The sequence below is a fragment of the Labrus bergylta genome, chromosome 13, assembly GCF_963930695.1.
Source record: "Labrus bergylta chromosome 13, fLabBer1.1, whole genome shotgun sequence".
Classification (NCBI taxonomy): domain Eukaryota; kingdom Metazoa; phylum Chordata; class Actinopteri; order Labriformes; family Labridae; genus Labrus; species Labrus bergylta.
The window spans coordinates 15,052,241-15,070,730 of NC_089207.1; the positions used below are offsets into that span (position 1 = coordinate 15,052,241).

The following is an 18,490-nucleotide window of genomic DNA, read 5'->3' on the forward strand; positions in this document are numbered from 1 at the left end:
CTGCTTTTTTTTTTTAACAAAACAAAACAAGACTAAATGTAAGCGGTGGACTGTTAGACATTCAAAATCCATTAATAATAAAATATTTCTGATTCTGAAGACATTTCCCCCACTCTGCGTCTAATCTGTCTCTTAAAATACAATAGGGAGAGAGGAGAGGTTTGTTTGCGCTGCCAGGCAGAGAACAGGAGGAGCATGCCCATGTGTGTGTGTGTGTGTGTGTGTGTGATCGTGTGTGTGCTTGTTTGTGTTTGTGTTGTGCAGAGCGACAGAGAGAGCTGATGAGCTGACGCTACAACGAGCTAACGATAGCCTGCCCAAGCTGTGAGTGACTGAGCTTTGAATGGTATCATAATATTTGTATAAAGATGAATAAGAAGTGGTTTTCTGTGTTGAAATGTATGACAGGGGTAGGAAATGTACCTTACCACACTGTGAAAGAACCCCACTACTAAGTAAAAGTCCTTCATTCAAAGTCCATCATTACATACAAGGACATGGCATTTATCAGCTTAAGGTACCACTAATACTGCAGTTTAAGAACAGGGTCATGAATCTGCTGTAGACTTTTTCTTCATGAAAAAACTGAAGATAGAGTGCACTTAAAACAGTAATAAATAATGAGTGTAGGTTCACCATTTCAAAGAAAAATAAATCCGTACCTGCAGTGCACCACCATCGGCTGGTCCTGTCCAGCCCGTTTGGTCCGAACGAGAGCCACAAAGTCCAGGAAATCAGTGGAGTCATCAGGAACACCATGGTCAGGCCAAGCTAGGTACTGGATCTGTGTAAGCTCTCTCTGCTGCTCACTCTGAACACACACACACACACACACACAAATAAAGGGGAAATACAAATAAATCCCTCTATAGAACATTTACCGTCTTTCAGAGAGTTGTTGTTTTCTGATCTATAGGATACAAACTCACTTGAACCTCAGTTAAGAACCAAGAAAATGATTATTCTCAGATATTCATTCTCAAGATATGTTACTGTGTTGCATGTGGGCGTTCCTCATCGCATGATCTGTCTATCGAAGGAGGAGAGACTGACCATCACCCTGTTGGTGTAATTATGGCCTTTAAACATGTTATGAAACAGGTTTTTATTATCTCCCACTCTGCTGGACTGCTCGGTGATTCTGGGTAGTTCAACCACATTTTAAGACATGGATGCTGATCACAATTTATTTTCTTGCTCTTCTACACATCCATGTGCTCTTCTGTTGCTGCAATCATGCTTCAAAGAGAGACATGTCACACTATCTCCATTCAAACATTAAAGCAAAACAAATACAAAGAGTCAGCAAGATTCAAACCCAACAGGGACAAAAGGAGGACTTCTTAAACACACACACACACACACACACACACACACACACACACACACACACACCAGCAGATAACTACAGACCACTGTTTCATGTGCAACTCAAGAGCCCCTGTGTTCCCTTTTTAATACTGCCTCGCTGCATCGCCATGGTAACACATCTATCTCCATGGCAACAATCACAGGCAGAGGAGAATGCTAATTGCCTCCTCCTACAGCTGTACGTTTCAAAGGTCACGGTGAACGGGCAACACAAAGGGAGCTAATCAGGAAAACAAAGACAGCGGGGAAGTGACAAGGAAACAGCAGGAACATTAAATCCGACGTTAAAAGTTCATTTTCAATGAGCCTATGTCCTCGTTAGCAGCATGGTACGTCGAGTGTTACATAAATTACAGCAACACCACCACGGTGTGCACCAAAAAACAGCATCGTCTCCAGTTACGAGGGATGTGAAAGTGTTCTGGACATGCAGGATGTAAGCATCTAAAAGGTAAATACAACACAAACTTACATCCTCCATTTGTCTTTGAAAAACTCTCATCATCCCACTCTCTATTTTTTTTTTTTTTTTTTTCCTTCTGCTCTCTATTTCAGCAATGTGAGTGACTAGGGTGGTTGGGTTGTCATGGTTACCAGATCCCAATACGTGGCCCGCATGCAGCATCGGGAGCCAGAAAAAGAACAGCCCACACCGGTCACTATGGCAACACACCTCCTCGGGGTCCTCAGCGACTCATCCTTTCCTGAGACGCCGGTCCCTCTCGTTGATTGGACCCTGCGTCTCTCTCTGTGCTGCTCTGTTCCTCCTTCCTAACCTGTTTCTGTCAGCAGCTAACACCCTCTCACATCCTCCTCTTTATTAGTTTTAACGTCTCTCTCTGTTTCCTCTGATTCTCCACACCTGAATGTGCTTTTTTTTCCCCCCATTCTTTTAAAAGGTAGTTTGTGTTTGTGACTGTGTGGTTACCGGTGTGTGCATCAGAGTCATCTCGCGGACCAGGAAGGCAGAGTTGCCCTCTTCATTGTGGCACGTTACTGTAAAGTCTCCATAGGTGGCGCTGCTGTCTGGATTGGGCCAGTACTGGTGACACTTCACCTGTAAACACACACAAACAACTCTGTTTACAACTCAACATTTAATTACTTGTCAATTCTGACAGCTGTTTCTTTCTCAGATCAGGGGGGTCAAAGGTCAAGCTAAGGTACAGAACAGCATCTACTTCTTCTTAAATTAGCTATCTGTCGTTTGCTACTATGTTCAATTCACAAATATACAGTTTGTACAACGCACTCAGTCTGCCTGGAATCATTAAAACCTCCTGTGATGATTCTGAAAAATGTATGAATGAATGTTCAATGGATCAAAGTTGTTTTGATCGCGCTAATCTCTTTTTTGTTTTGAATGAACTGAGCTCAAATTAACAAAAGACGTCAAATGAAAAAAAGTTGCAGTGATTTATAAATTAAATATTTCGAAGAAAGAATCTCGTCTGCGTTTCAGACAGCTTCACGGTAAACAGCCATGAATCTGGCACTAACAGACTCACTCAGGATGAGAACTTGGCATTTCTACAAAGGGTAAAAGAAGGTTTTTCTATCAGACAAACTGAGTTCAAAGCTGTGCGGGACTTTTAGCTGGATTCTTTCATAATAAAATTCTGTTTCCTAACATACTGTAGTCTACATATGGCAACATGGTCCTCATCTGTGCTGAACTCTTCTACATACCCGCCCTCTCTCGACCTGCGTAGTCAGCATGACCACCATGGATGAGCCCTGCTCCCATGTCATTTGCCAGAAGTCGGGGCAGGTGTTGGGCAGCGGGCCTTGGCAAGCTATGTAGCGGTTAATAAGACTGGAGGCTGGAATCTCCATCTAGAGGAAAGAAAAAAAGCACAGATTGAGCTACACAGACACAAGGTTGGAAGGATTCCTCTTTATAGTTTATTTTCTATTGAAAGCGTTTGCTTTGTGCGTTTTACAACACAGAGCGAAATGCCTTTTGATTATTCTAAAAGGTCCAAACACTTGAACAAAAAATAAATCAAGCCTTTTTCGACAACTTCTTTAGGTACTTACACACGCTGACAAGTTAATAGTGTTTGGTTTCCTGTTTGAATGAGCCTCTGAGTCACTCACAAGGTCAGACGTAGTAGCATTATTGTAACACTCAGGTGTGCGCTCAATGTCACCACAGAGTGCCGATGATACAGAAGCACAAACACAGACACATCAAGAAATCAGCAGAAGGTCTTAATACAACATCTTGAACACATTGCTGTTTTTTTTGCCTTATTATGTTTTTACTGTCATTGTAAAAAAAAAAAAAAAAACAGCAGATGTTAGGTTGTTGAGTAGATCAGTATGCGGTGGCTGTGGCTCATTGGTAGAATCAGTTTTCTCTCAACAGGAGGGTTCAATCCCCAGCTCCTGCAGTCACATGTCGAAGTGTATTTGGGCGAGACACTGAACCCAAAATTGCTCCCGCTGCTTCATCAGTGGTGTGTGAATGTGTATGAATAGATTAGTTAAAACTGATGGATTCTTTACAAAGCAGCCTCTGCCATCAGTGTACAAGCTGAAGTCCATTTACTCGATATAATAAATGTGTTTTCAGCACTCACGTTGACTCATAGAATAAATGAAGACCATTAGGTTCTCATAATATTTACTAAATGTACAAGTGGTACCTAATTAAAGCCACATATAAAGAACAATTTGTTCTGATTAGATATCATTTATTATTTTCGCCATTATTTCATAATGTTGTAACTCAAGGCAGTCAGGAGCTTGTTACTCTATTATGACTTTGATAAATACAGCCTTGTGATGCCCGAGTAGTGTCATCATGTAGTCTTTTCACTGCACTGTTGTCTTCATGGAAGTGTGTCTCTAACCTGTGTCACTAATTAGAGTAACTCAGCACACCTGGGCCCAGTGTGCTAAAGTGACTAAATCTCCTGCAGTCACACACACACACTGGCTGTTTTTCAAACCACTTACTATACTAGTAGTAGTATTTACTGATCTGGCCAAAATGCAGTATGCAGTACTGTATGTGACCACTACAAGATATGCCAGAAATTCCCTGATGTGTACAGATTCAGGAAAAATCTACAGTATGCATCAGACTAGTCTTCCTCACATATGTATGTTTCCCACAATGTAAAGCGCCAGGTCAGATATTGGAATGACTTGGAAAGGCCAGCAACAGCTACAATCACAATCCAACAAACCCACACAATGATACCGTCAATTATCTTTTTGATTCTCAAAATCATGAAAAATCTAAATAAATCACTTGTTAGCTTTATTCCGACCGTAAGTGGAGAAAACGCTGCAGCGATTATTGCTGTCAGCTTGGCTGTTATACACTTCCACAAGATCGGAAAAGACAGCTTAGCCTGGCCTGGCAAATAACCACAGACAGGCAGTCATACTACATACTACTGTCGAAAATATAGATTTGGCCTAATTTTAGTTAACAAAGAATTGCACTACTTCATTTGGTATAATAGAGTTAATAAAGATTTGTTGGACTAATTTGGTTTGATGTGGTTAATTAAGAAATGTTTGGTTATTTAATTTGGTTTGATTTGGTTAAATAAAGAATTATTTAAACCTTAAACTTTTTGTTATAACATCCTGAGCCAGGTCACAACAGACCTTTATGAATCAAAGACCTGAGTTTGGCCAATAACAACATTTCTTTAACAGGTGTGACTTCTTATTAAAACTGGCTAAAATATGATGGAATGAAGGGTTAACTTCTAAACTCAAACCCCGCAAACATAGACAAGGTGCTTTCAACTTTGCTGGCTGATGTAAAAACATACAAAACATTCACTTAAACCCGTTATTCCCTCGTAAAGTGGATGTGGTGAACTCATTCACCAGTTATGTGCGTTCAACATGTGTTGTAATAGTTAATGTAACAGACCACCCACCAGGTCTCAAAACCAACAAAAAGCAGATCTATGGACAGGAAGATGAAAGAGAACAGTAAGGAGGAGGAACTCACGTTGATGTAATTTGCATTGATGTAGTCATCTGTGCTTTTCAGAATGACCCGCGTGGCATCGTCTATAAAGGGAAAGAAAAGAGACAACGGGTTGGAGCGCATATTAAAAAAAAACAAGAATAGAAAGACAGAGAGAGCGACAGAGAGAGCGACAGAGAGAGCGACTGACAGAGCGAGAAAGAAGAGATTTCCAGAGGGGAAAAACACAAGCCAACGGCGAGAGACAGCTGTGTTCAGTCACGTACAAGGAGAGATGTCTCTGTAGCGATTTTTGGAAACGTTCTGAGGTAATTTGGCACACAGCATGGTCATCCCCGGCCTCTTCCTGTACAGTTGCTGTAAGAAAAGGAACACAAATTTGTAATGAAATACAACGAAAAACATCAGACAATCAGCATTTAAGCTAATATTCTTCATAACCCAGATCTCAGAGTAAACAGGAAACTGTTAGGTGATTATGATAAAGGAAAGGAAGCCAGAGAAATGTGAACAAGAAAAGAAATGTGGGATAACACAACATCAGATCAAAGAGTGTGGGGCGTCTGTGACCGAGTGGATAGTTTGCGCACCCCATGTACAGAGACTGTTGTCGGCCTGTCGAATCTGACCTGATACTTCTTTCCCGCATGTCATCCCGCCAATTTCCGACTCTGCCCACTCTCTCTAATTGTTAAGAGTTTTGTTTGTGTCTCTGTGTGAAAAGAATTCTCTCTCTTACATCAAACTGTGCCAATATGGCTCCACCGCTCAGGCCTTCCTTCAGTGTGACCATGGAGTCCCTCAAAGCGTTCTGGTCTAGCTGTGTGGGGTCCTGAGGGGACTTCTCTGGGATGTACTGAAAGTCTGGCTCCGAGTCCACCTTCTCCTCCACCACGTCATAGATGGCTGAGTGGGACAGGAAGGAAAGATGTCACTGTGCGTATACAAACAGCTGTTTATGTAGGCCGAGGCCCGAGGGGAGTATATTTATCTCTAAGTATGTAATGAAAGAAAAAAAAAAAACATTAAAGAAGAAGAAACTCTGTAAATCACAACCAACGCACAGGAACATATAGTTAATATGTGTAAATATCTATATGAATACATTTCATAAAAAAACGGAAAAATCAAATGTGAACTGACAGGTCTTACATACATTGATGCAATCTTACATGTGCTCTGATGTAAGAGAGGATAGAATGCATAAATCCCTCACTGACCCATTTAAAATACCAAGAATTTCCATGTTTCATCATCTTTTAAAGCTGCCCCCCACACCCCCTCTAATTCGCTGACTCCGATTAAAAGGAAATCCATCGCATACTTTCCACATGATAAGAACACACAGCCAAGATGTACAGAGAAGCAAAATGTACACTCTGTACATTAGATCTCCTTTAAAAACTACACGTGAGAGAGCGAGCAGTCCAGAAAAGACCAGAAGAAGAAACCAAACTGGTGAGCAGATGTGCAGCTGTTAATCTTCAGGAGTGGACTGCACAGACCCTCCAGATGTTGCACTTTGCCTGGTTATCACTTTAGCATGAATTGGAGATTCATGCACCACTAATTCATACTCAAGTAAAGTGGTTCTTGTGTTAAGATCAGTTGTTAGAAAACATTTCAACCTGATCACTTCCAGATTAAACTGAAATGAAGGAAATTTAACTTTAGAGGCATTCAGCCATAAACGTGTTTAAGGTTTGTCTACATCTTCGTGTTAAAATTGTAAAATTATTAGTTGTTTTATACATGTGTACTGCATTAAATAAGTAGTAGTGGTAGGTGTGTGCACCCCAATTACAGAGGCTACATTCCTCTAAGCAGGTTGCCCGAGTTCGAATCTGACCTGTGACTCCTTTCCCGCATGTCATTCCTATCTCTCAAATAAAGGCATAAAAATAATCCTTTAGAAATTAAAAAAACCTGATGCTTATATTTAATAAGAATAATGTACCTCAAAGCCTTTCTTATAGTGACTCACAATTTTTTAGGGAAGCATGTCATACAAACAGATTTTAGATTAGAGTTAACCTAATAAATCACAAACTGAGCTACATCGACAATACAACAAGCTCTATCTGTTAAAGAGAAGTTTACAAACCAGCTATTTGACATATAAATTATAAATACAATATAAATAAGGACACCACCACTACAAAAAAGGTGTATTCACTTCATAGTGAGTAGTATGTGATTTCAGTCACAGCCAAGCTTAACTGTCCACGCAGGGAACAACTCACCGTTTGGTCTGACCAATAGGATGAGCTCCCCAGAGTGGCTTTCACAGCTGGCCTTGATGAACATGACCACCTGATCATGGGTGTGGTCAGAGATGTCCCGTCCGTTAATGAGGACCACCTGGTCGCCCTCGTTAAGGCGCGGCACACACAGGTCAGCCTGAGGAGGGACAAATGGAGACGAAGTGAGACACGAGTTCTGAGACATCGATAAATAGATTTTTGGAGAGAAAATGTTCTCTGATATTAAAATAATAACTACATGAGTAGTCATCTGCTGGCTAAACTGATTTATTTCCTGACTTACAGATGTTCCTGGAGCCACTCGAGACACAATGATTGGCATCTTCTGGTCAGCTCCACCCTGAAAACGAATCCATTAAATATCAGTAAACAGCGCAAAGCATTGAAGACATTTTCCTTTCTTTCAAGCGAAGAGTCAATATTTCCACCAACGAGGGTAGAATTGGTCATAATTCATACAGACAACGCGCGCCAAAGGTTTTGAGTCCTTGGCACAAGTTAAGAGAGAAGAAGAAGAAAAGAACGAAGGAGAGAGAATAAGCTATTGGACCATGAACAAAGGTTTTGTACCACACTGACCTTGACATTGAAGCCAAAACGTCCGTGTTCATCAGGTCTCATTTTGATCAGGACCAGGTTATCGTGAGGGACGACTCCATTCAGCTACAAGAGCAAAGTGAGACACAGATACATCATATATAGGAATATCTGTGCACTCTTTTCTTTCTTACAAACCTCCACAGAATGTCAGCTGCAGATCATAGAGTAGACAATATTACTTGCTTGATAAAATAAAAAAAGAAGTGAACTACAATTTATCTTTAGTAATTAGTTTGAACTCGACCTGAATACTAACTCTACATCTTCAATGTATGACCAAGATTTAAAGCCTAAAACTGGGATTTTTGGCCACCAGGGGGCAAAAAAGTGATAAAAAGGTCAAACAAGCTGACAAAAAAACAGATAAACATTTCAGAATAATTTCCTTTTTATCATTAAGGTTGTTCAACCGTGTTCACCGGCCCTAGCATATATATCTGTAGTTTGATGCCTGTCAGGTAATCACACAGGACATTTTATTTATTAGAAGAGAGACCAAAGAAGTGTCTAAAGGATGAATCAATATGTCATACTCGACCAGGAACCCTTTAGTTCTCTATTCTTCATCTTCTTGGTGAATATGAAGAAGAAGACACAACTGGGCATGATAATAACGTCCTACAATATCTAATGACTGTGTTGTGTTGTGTTGCAATACTGACCGTGGTCTTATCAGCATTGACGGGCACATCGTACATCTCGTTGAGGTGGTTGTCCAGGAGGCTCTGCTGGGAGTGGGCCTGGATGATCTGGCTCAAGGTCTTTCTGCTCAGCTGCTTGGGGGGCAGGGCTGGGGGCTGGCCATCAAGCCCCTCTGGAGACCTGATGGAGACAAGGAGAGGGAGAGAGAGGGGGAGAGAGAGAGAGAGGGGGAGAGAGAGAGAGCGAGAGAGAGGTGACAGAGATTTAAATAAACATTTTAAGACATTTTGCATCACATGCTAAATTCAGAACTTAGATGCAATCCGATTGGACAAAGGTTTGGTGTTTATTCCCTTTTGCTTCTCTATTCTACACAATCACATTTCTATCCATTAGAGAGAAACTAATCATGGAATAATAATTACAAACTTAAGCAGCCTGTTTTTTTTTTAAAGAAAGGAAGACACATACAGGCACGGCATAAACGCAAGTAGTTGTCTCACAACTTATTGTCCTGCTTGTCAAAGAGGAGGCCATTGGGTAGAAAAAGAAAGGTTGGAAGGCGAGTGGAGAAAACCAGATAAAGGGGAATGGGAGAGACAGAGATTGCAAGAGACAGAGAGGCTTAATAGCACTGTGTTAGTCACAATGCATTAACCTCAATAAAAAAGGCTGCACGAGAAAGGGAAAACATCCCCCCCCCTCTCCCTCTCCATCATCGGGACAATAAAAGGCAGTCAGTGAGTATGATGAAACAACGCGGCCAGTCAGGTAAGGCTTTCAGCAGCATCATGTCCCGCTCTCTGGGGGGTAAGAGTGTGTCATTTCACACCGTGTCTGTATCCATAAGTGTTAGCGAGGGTGTGTATGAAGTTGTGTGCAAGCTCTCCTGAGGGAAAAGAGCACCAGTCAAAGAGCATTGGAGATGTTTTGGCTGCTGCTGCTGGTGCCACTTTGCGTCTTTTAACGCACGCACAGAACCTATCATTTATTATGGGTCAAAATCAGGTCATGCTTTCAGAACGAGGGCAATGCACAGCAGGCCTGAGCCAAGACTGAGCATCCCTCCTACATGAATGTGTTTCCTCCACACGACACAGTGCGAGTGAAACGGATATGAAGGCATCTTCATACCAGAGTCTGAGCTGGCCACAGGCCCGGCACCGTCGTCTCCACCAGACATAACCAAGCACTTCTATTTACTAATCCTTATGGCATATAACTTGATTATTACCGAATCCTAAAAGTCTTCTTTTAGGTCCAAGTTAAAGGTGCACTATGGAGTTTTGGTAGAGAAATGTGAAAGCTGGAGAAGTGTACAGATTATGTGGTATATGTTCATGACTTTATACACAAACTGTCCTCAGAGGAAAATTTGGTCCCTGAAACACTGTTTGAAGATAAAATGCTGTGCAAGAAGTTATGGTGGAGGGCCCGCATCAGTGAAACCGTAACTCTCCTGGTAGACTTAAAGCTCCAAACAGTGTTCCAGGGACCCATTTTTTCCTTTGAATAAAGTTTGTGTATTTAGTCCAGAAAATATAGCATAGACTGGTTTTAATTATCCTACTTTCAAATTTCACTCACAAATCTACATAGTGCACCTTTAAATGTTAGAAGGCTCACACAAGACAGAACTAAACGAGCGAGCACAATGACGAAATAATCAGATACCAGTGCATGAGATTCTTAAAAAAGCACCTATAAAAAATCATATTGGATTAAAAAAAAAAAGCACCAGAAGGTGAATTTAAAAACACTCAAAGTGCACACACAAGAGTATTTAAAACTAAACCGTTTTTCCAAAGCCAGCCGTAGCTTTGCATCTGTGATTAAACAGATCTGATTATAGCGATGTTATGTTTCCGTTTATTGTATAATTGAAGCTTTTCTTTCCTTGACAGTGTCAGGAATATAGAGACACTGCATTTTAAAAAGCCATCACTGTCATATAACGTGGTTCCCTAAACCGATAATTTTCAGTCTGCACAACTAAAAACACAACATTATAGAGAGAAGGTCCAAGGGTTTGGGCTTTTTGTACTGTGTATGTGTTGTAGCGAACTGTGTGATTTAAAACTGATTCTGGTTTGAGTTTTTATTGGAGGAAAAAGCAGCGAAAAAGCAATGACAGACACAATGACATTGGCCTAAGCAGAGTCATTCCTTACTGTCTCTGTTTATCAATCTTTAATATTAGGGATGACTTTTTTTACTGAAGAACTGGTAAGTCATGCCATTGTGCTAAAAAGTCATGCCATTGAGAAAAACTAAAAAAGCACCGATTGTGAAATTTAGGATACCGATGTTTAAAAATAACAATTCAGCTGATTTCCAATTCTGATACAGATGTTTGTTTCGTGACTTCTTTTGGTGTCAGACTCCCACAGCGGCGACATTTTTTCTCATGTTTGACAACAAAAACAAGTAAGAGTTTTTTTCAACAGGTGAATTCATCTGCCCACTAAAAAACCTCTTCTCTGAATCAGCAGTTTTGGTAGATGTCAGCATTTAATTGATTTGGTACAACAAATCAACCTCAGCTACTGACATCGGCTCATGACTCATGATCTGCCGATGTGCCGATGTCTGTCAACAGGACCGATATCAGCTGATACCAATGATGAACTGATGCATCCCTAATGTTGTAAACTGTCCATTTACAACTCTGTTTTTGCACATTTACATTTAATCTTTCATATTTAATCTTCCTATTAAAGACTAGCAATGCTTAGTTAAATCCTGGTTGTATATATATATATATCTATGTTTAGATTTGCTAACATTGTGTTTTTTACTCATATTGTGTGTTGGATAACCTGCTGCTGTAACGCCACAATTTCCCAGTTTGGGATCAATAAAGTAAGTCTATTCTATTCTATTCTATTCTAATAGAAACTACATTTACAGCTAATAGCCCCCTGAAACCATGAAGACATCACAATGGAATTGGTGGATGTGTTAATTTAGAGCCCCAAAAGCTACAAGAGAGATTCTTCTGTTTGTAAATGAGGTTAAAAACGCTTCATCAATAACGAGAAATAAACACATATTTAAAGACAGAGAAAGGTGTGAAAGGCCAGACACATGTTTTGCTTTGAAATGATAGTTTGATATGAAATGGGGATCTTAAAAAAGCAAACATGTGATGTTAAAAAACATGAACTGGGGGATAGTGAAAACATGGTGTAAGAACTAAATGAAGCCATTACAGTAATACACATGGATAGTGATTTGTCTGAGCAAGCGATTATGTCATCTTTTGGCTCTGTAACCTAGTGATGAACCAACAACTTGGCGCGTGTGTGTGTGTGTGTGTGTGTGTGTGTGTAGACTTGTAGGCAGCAGAACTTATACTGTAACGTTATTTAACCACTCTGATTTCCAACTGAGCAATGTTCCTTCCTCCCACCTCCACACACACACACACACACTCTCTCTCTCTCTCTCTTTCACTCACATATACACCTACAGTGTCAACAGGGGGAAAAAAACGCATGCTGTATCTACAATGCAATTCATTCAAATCACAGCGACTCAAGCAAAGAAGAGTCCAGGCCAACAGCACACGTTTGCATCTTACACAACTCATTTCTGGCTCAATAAGGCAAAAACAATCCAGCTGGAGGATCAGTTTAAGAAGTTGCTTTTTTAAACACATAGTTTGTCTCACTCGCCAGTGCTAGATGTTGTCAGAGTTTCAGAAACTTGTTCAGCTTAGCCACTAACTTTATAAGATGCTTTAGCAATGTGCTAACTCAAAGTGAGGCTGTCTTAACATCCACCATATACTGCTGAGTGAGTGAGTGAGCAAACGACTTCTGAAAGGTCTGCAGTTTGAACAGGACTTTGATTTCATTCTTTGCATTCCACCAGGTTTGTATTCAATTGAGCTAACAAACATCAAACTCCTGAAGGCCCGGGCTAAAGCATCCTGAGAATGTGAGTGTGGATATGTGAATACTTGTGATTTATTGACTGATGATAAAAACAATGTATCCTGTTCAAGAATCAATTATGAACAGTGGATCAGTAACTGAAATAGTAGGTCTGCACAGTATGACAGAAACATGCAATGTGCAATCACCTGATTCAATATATGGATAACAATATGAAGATCAATAAATCAACAAATATTAAAGAGATTGTATGTGGTCTATCTGCTGTTCTGAATGTTTTATACAAAACCTGGGACTGAATCAGGTACCTTCTGAATCCATCCATTATTTTCAAGTGGCACTAATTCATTAAGTTTAATCTGACTCCATCATAATGGTGTGAAAGCATGAGCCGCACATAACGGTGTGTTACAATGAACCTCCGATCTCAGAGCTGGGAATGACGTCACACCAAAGTGAACCAGTTGCGAGTAGGAAACAAGATGGACGAGCAACATGGACGCCTCCAGCAGTACCTTTACTGTTAGCTTATAACAGGCCACGACAACACACTACGAGATGGTCTGCACGGGACCATAACTTGACTCCATGTCCACAGATAGAACTTGCACGATACTGTGGGTGCGATTCATTTAATAACATAAAAAGATGACTAGGTTTCTAAGAAACGCAAAAGTGTACAGACTAAACTACTATTGATGCATTAAGCATCTCGGGCTACTGAAGGTTCTCCCTATTCCCAAGTCGGAATTCCGTCTTCAGGAATGTTGATCACACCGTGTCCTAACAGCATGCAACGCTGCCACGCTGGCTGTCCACACTGCATCCGTTAAATATATTATTATCTCCTCTGTGTATTTCAGTTTCCCATTGCAAACATTATGACATCTGGTGCTTTTGTCAGAAGGTGGACAATCTGAAGTGTGGTGCTTTATATTTAGGATCTGTTGACTCAAATCACCACACTCAGAGACAGAAACGGCTCCATGAAAAAGAAATTGTTTTCCACAGCTCAACATTTCAATCACAGATGTGGGTATTATTGATGCACCTCTATCTCCACTTTGTAAGACAAGCTAACAAGGCTAATCGTGTCACTGACACTCGCTTGCGTCACATGCTGTCAGGACAGGTTGTCCGGCCGGCAACTCAGAATTTCCGACTTCCAACATCAATTGAACGCTCCAATACCCATTCCAACGGTTTAAATGTAGGCTAAGTAGTGAGAAAGCATTCCTTGTTTACATAAAGTAACTCTTCCTATTTACCGTGATCAATTCAGACGTTTGCATCGTGGTAACTGTGAATACTCGTATCTTAATGATGAAATTGCATTTAATCATGCAGCCCGAAAGAAAAGTGTGCTTCTTCAAGCCTTAGCAGAGATTCTCTGTTTCTTAACGTGAATTGAAAGAAGAAGTTTTAAAACTCACTTCACTTTAACTCATAGACTGTTGGGCTGGGGAAACAGGCTCATGGAAATGTAAAGGAGTTCACCAGATATTTTATAAAGTGAGAACAATAACATGATGCAGAAATCTCCCATACCCTCACTTCTAAGTTCAGCCCAAACATACAACCTCTGCGCCCTATTATCCACTATAAACACATTTTACAAGCGGTTTTTCAAAGGGTTCGTCTTTCCAACGCGGCCAGTTAAGAGACACTGTGAGAGGGTGTGAACAGTTGAGAGAAGCCACATACACAGGCAGACATTTCAAAATGAGTCAACTCAGCAGTACACTCAGACAGAGTGGCACTAACACTGATGAGTAAAATTAAACTTCAAAATTAAAGGGCGGCTGTTTTGTGGGGGTGCTTCTTTTATGAGGTAGATCATTTTCAGGGAAGTCTGTATCCCTGTCACCAAGTCAAGACTGAGGTTTTTTTATTTCTCCCAGAGCGACAGCTTTAAAGAAAGTGGGCGGGATTAGAGAGCACAAAAAAAAGAAGAAGAAGAAGAAAGACGAAGAAAGGACAGAACAAGTAACACGTGGAAAAATAAGCATTATAGAGACAAAGTGGAACTTACGGTGTGGAGTCCAAACTGATGCTGTTAGCCTGCGTGGATGATGCTGATTTGTGATTGGAGGAGAAGACAGGCAGGCTGGGTGAAGCGTGGATCACGTGATCGACCAGGTGCCCGACGGATGACGGGCGTATCCGTGTGCCCTCTTGTACAAACAGTGAGTTTCTGATGAACACACACAAGCATGCATGAAGTTCAAGGGCTAAAAAAACAACCTAGCTTTAAACATTTTGGCAATCATAGGCAGGTAACACACAGTGTGTTTGTATACAAGTCATGATGGAATATCATCTCATAATGTGTAAGTGAATCATTTACAATCTGGGGCTTGAAAGTCGTACAAAATGAATGAATGACTGAATTATCATTTGCTGTGAAAACACTCTTTTCAAATATTTCTGAACCATTTTGAAAATGATTTCCAGACACGTCTGATATGGACCCTGAAATGTAAAACTCACTGATTGGGCGTCCCAGGCGGCGAGCGAGTGGGTAGGCTTTGGGTCTCCAGTCTCTCATCTGACAGGCTGTTCCTGCTGACTGACTCCCAGTCTGTTCCACCCAGCAACTTCCTGGCCAATGGCTTGCTGGGAGACCTGGATACACAGGGACTTCAATTGAGTTGTAACCAAACGAACTTAATAATGCAAAAAGTGTAACACAGTGATGAAGATCTAATGTTAGAGGTTTGTTGGATAAATCTGAATAACAGATAAAGACATGTTGGTTACCTTGCAAACACTCTGTCCTTGATGCCTTTCTCCTTTCCATACTGCACAGATTGAACCTCCGTCCGCCCGCTAGAGACAGAAACATTAAAAACATTCATCAGAGAGGCCTGCCATGAAAATCAACCTTTAGCTGAAGTGAATCATCTTAAATCTTTATTTTCATAGTTTAGCAAGGTTACAAAAACTTATTTTAAGAGCTGCATTTACTTTCCGTACCTTATTTATGAAAACAGACATTTAGTGAATAACTGCTATTCACTCTTAATAAAGAGCTGATTCAGCTACTTTGCCATCAGCTCCTGTAAATTTTCTCTGCTCTGAAATTGCTAAATTAGGGTCGCAGTCGCACAAGGCAAAGTCCCCCCCCCCGGATTTCCTAGTGTGAGAGCACCCTTAGAGTTGAACTGAGACTTTTCAGCAAGCCAGTAACAAGTACAAAACATTATTAAATAGGGATATTATTATTTTTAATACACGGTTAATAACAAAATAATGTGGCAGATTTTGAACTTGAAATATATTCCTTCGTGGAAAGTCAGTGAATATCTTCAGGGCAAAATCAGACCCGCACAAACTCTGTCTTGCCCGAGAGCAAAGCTCGCTAACGTTGCATCACTGCTGCTCAATAATGCATCACAAGACCTTCAACTTTCATTTCATCTCTCAATCACATTTCAGAGAAATTGTAAATAATACAAAAAAAAGCAACCAATAAAGGGAAAATCCATTTGGAGGCCATGGCATACTGCAGTACCAAGAAATGTACAAAAAAAAAATATGTGAAATGGTTTTCACTGGATGCTTGCACACGGACACAAACACAGACTTTTTTGCTAAACTTTAAAGAATGGCTGCGAGGCCAGACACTAACAACTTAGTTTTTCCTCTTCTTGAGGAAAACCATGAATTATTTAGTTGTGGTTTTCTGGGGGGAGGTAGCATGCGAGACACCCACTAGTCTTCCAGTGATTCAGCCTCTCAACCCAACGTGAAACAACTGCATCAACCTCCAAACAAACAAGTCGGGTTCATGTGTGATTGTTTGTGTCTGAGTGAGTTTGTGTTCGGGTCAATCTGTCTGTGTCTGGCTGTCAAGATGAGACTTCTCAGAGATTACATTTTCTCCTCTGAGAGTGTGTGTGTGTCCTCTTAGTCCTTACCAGTATCTGAACTTTGACCCCAGGGTAAAGTAGTGAGCAAAGAAGTTCTTCTGTGGCGGGATGGGCCTCTCCAGCCTGAAGAAGGTGTGGTGTTCCACACACGCCTTCCACAGGTTTTTACAGGCCCGATAGTTCACCATGTTGAAACCCAGCAGCGTCTCGCGAGTCTCAGTCTGTGTGCAGGGAGGCAGAGAGAGCAGTCAGAGGGCCGCTGAGAAAACGCTTTGGACAGCCAGTTTATTATAATATTACAGGAAGCACAAATTAAGATTAAGTGTTGAAAAGTCAAGAACCACAATGAATGTTACCTGTTGTTTTTAACCTACTCTGTACCACATTCACACAATTGATTGGTCAAATAAAATGTTCCCTTCATCTACATGAGTAGATTTCTTTTCACTACCAAGGAGTGATGTCTACTGGGAAAACTCGGGGGAGGGGGGGGGGGGCTCATTGCATTTAAAGAGACACGCACCCCAAAACGGAGCATTCTGAGAGAGCTGGTTTATACAGGGTCACAAACCTCCTCTGGTGCTTGATTCATGTTATATTTTGACCAAAGCACAGCACAGATGTTTCATTTAGACCACAGGGGACTCTTTGAAAAGGTGGAGGAGGGGGATAATATGTCCCCTTTAAGCTTTCTATTTCAATAGTACAGTCATTACTTTAGGCTTGTCGGTTGAGCCAACAGTTTCAATTGTTACTTCAACAGTCAGCCTTCAGCTTTCTCTTCAGCCTAACTACTCTACAATCTCCTCGTCCCACAACAACTGCAGAGCTCTCCCCCCCCCCCCCCCCCCCCCCCGCCAAGGATAACAAGCCCGGGTGTGGACTCAGACAGTCATCACAGAGTTTGAAATTACCAGGGGCAATCTCGTGCCATTGCTTTTAAAGCACTCTGTAAAAACCCTCATTTAAAGGTGCTATGTGAATATAGTTATTATCATTATAATTTATTTCTATAGTGAGTTTATAGAAAATGTACAAGCAGGTTGATAGAAAAAGGTCAAAGCAACAAGGATTGTAACAATTGATTCAGCTTCTTTGTTCTTTCTTGAATCTGTGAAGCCTAAAGTCATAACATTAAAATGCACTACCAACATTTTAGAACTTCAGGTTCAGTGATTCTTCACTTCGATTTGAAGTTTGTTAAGGAGCCATTTTCAGACACACACTTAAGAACAAGTTGGATCTGACTGTTTCACCTAGAATATTCCTTCTAACAGGAATCAGAGGCCGAGAGAAATAGAGGACGGACAACTGATGATAATTACATTCATGGATGAAATTCAGACAAACAGAAGAAACGTGAGAGAAAATAAAATTAAAGAACTGTATCCTTTAACTGCTAGATTTAGTTCTTAAATATGATGATAGACAGTAAGACGTCAAAAGAATAACAGACGTCTGTGCAGATGTTTGCTTTGGAGATTAGCATCAAGTTGACTGTGAAGGTGACAGATAAGCTGTCTGTTTGTTGTGTTAAGCACAGGAAAAAAAAGAGAGCCACGTGTCAAACAAGGGATGCAGGACAGAGTCAGGATTAAAACACAAGTCAACCAGGACACAGTCAGCAGGGGGTAAATCTGACACTGATTAAACACACACAAACACAGACGTAGCTCTGCTAGCATTGTAAGTACACACACATACATTTAAAGTCAGAAAGCAGAGACACACACACACACATTTTGTGTCCATCTGTCTGTTAAAAAAAACCTGGACACAATTTTGAGAGAGAGTTGGTGTGTGTGTGTGTGTGTGTGTGTGTGTGTGTGTGTGTGTGTGTGTGTGTGTGTGTGTGTGTGTGTGTGTGTGTGTGTGTGTGTG

The 18,490-nt window shown here is 40.9% G+C and overlaps 1 protein-coding gene across 2 annotated transcripts in view; it reads right to left on the reverse strand.

The window, feature by feature from the left end:
- The window catches only part of ptpn4a (protein tyrosine phosphatase non-receptor type 4a), a 79,929-nt gene that overhangs the window by 5,215 nt on the left and 56,224 nt on the right, over positions 1-18,490 (reverse strand). The window contains exons 12-25 of one of the 2 annotated variants that reach the window (XM_020647846.3): positions 16,658-16,830; positions 15,498-15,566; positions 15,228-15,377; positions 14,770-14,931; positions 8,859-9,018; positions 8,176-8,259; positions 7,880-7,936; positions 7,576-7,732; positions 6,072-6,238; positions 5,599-5,689; positions 5,354-5,415; positions 3,061-3,207; positions 2,300-2,428; positions 663-811 (exon numbers count right to left, since the gene is read on the reverse strand). In XM_020647846.3, the coding sequence (XP_020503502.1) occupies positions 663-811; positions 2,300-2,428; positions 3,061-3,207; positions 5,354-5,415; positions 5,599-5,689; positions 6,072-6,238; positions 7,576-7,732; positions 7,880-7,936; positions 8,176-8,259; positions 8,859-9,018; positions 14,770-14,931; positions 15,228-15,377; positions 15,498-15,566; positions 16,658-16,830 (1,757 nt within the window). The remainder of the gene's footprint in view (positions 1-662; positions 812-2,299; positions 2,429-3,060; positions 3,208-5,353; positions 5,416-5,598; positions 5,690-6,071; positions 6,239-7,575; positions 7,733-7,879; positions 7,937-8,175; positions 8,260-8,858; positions 9,019-14,769; positions 14,932-15,227; positions 15,378-15,497; positions 15,567-16,657; positions 16,831-18,490) is intronic. The other variant, XM_020647847.3, reaches the window with a different exon arrangement.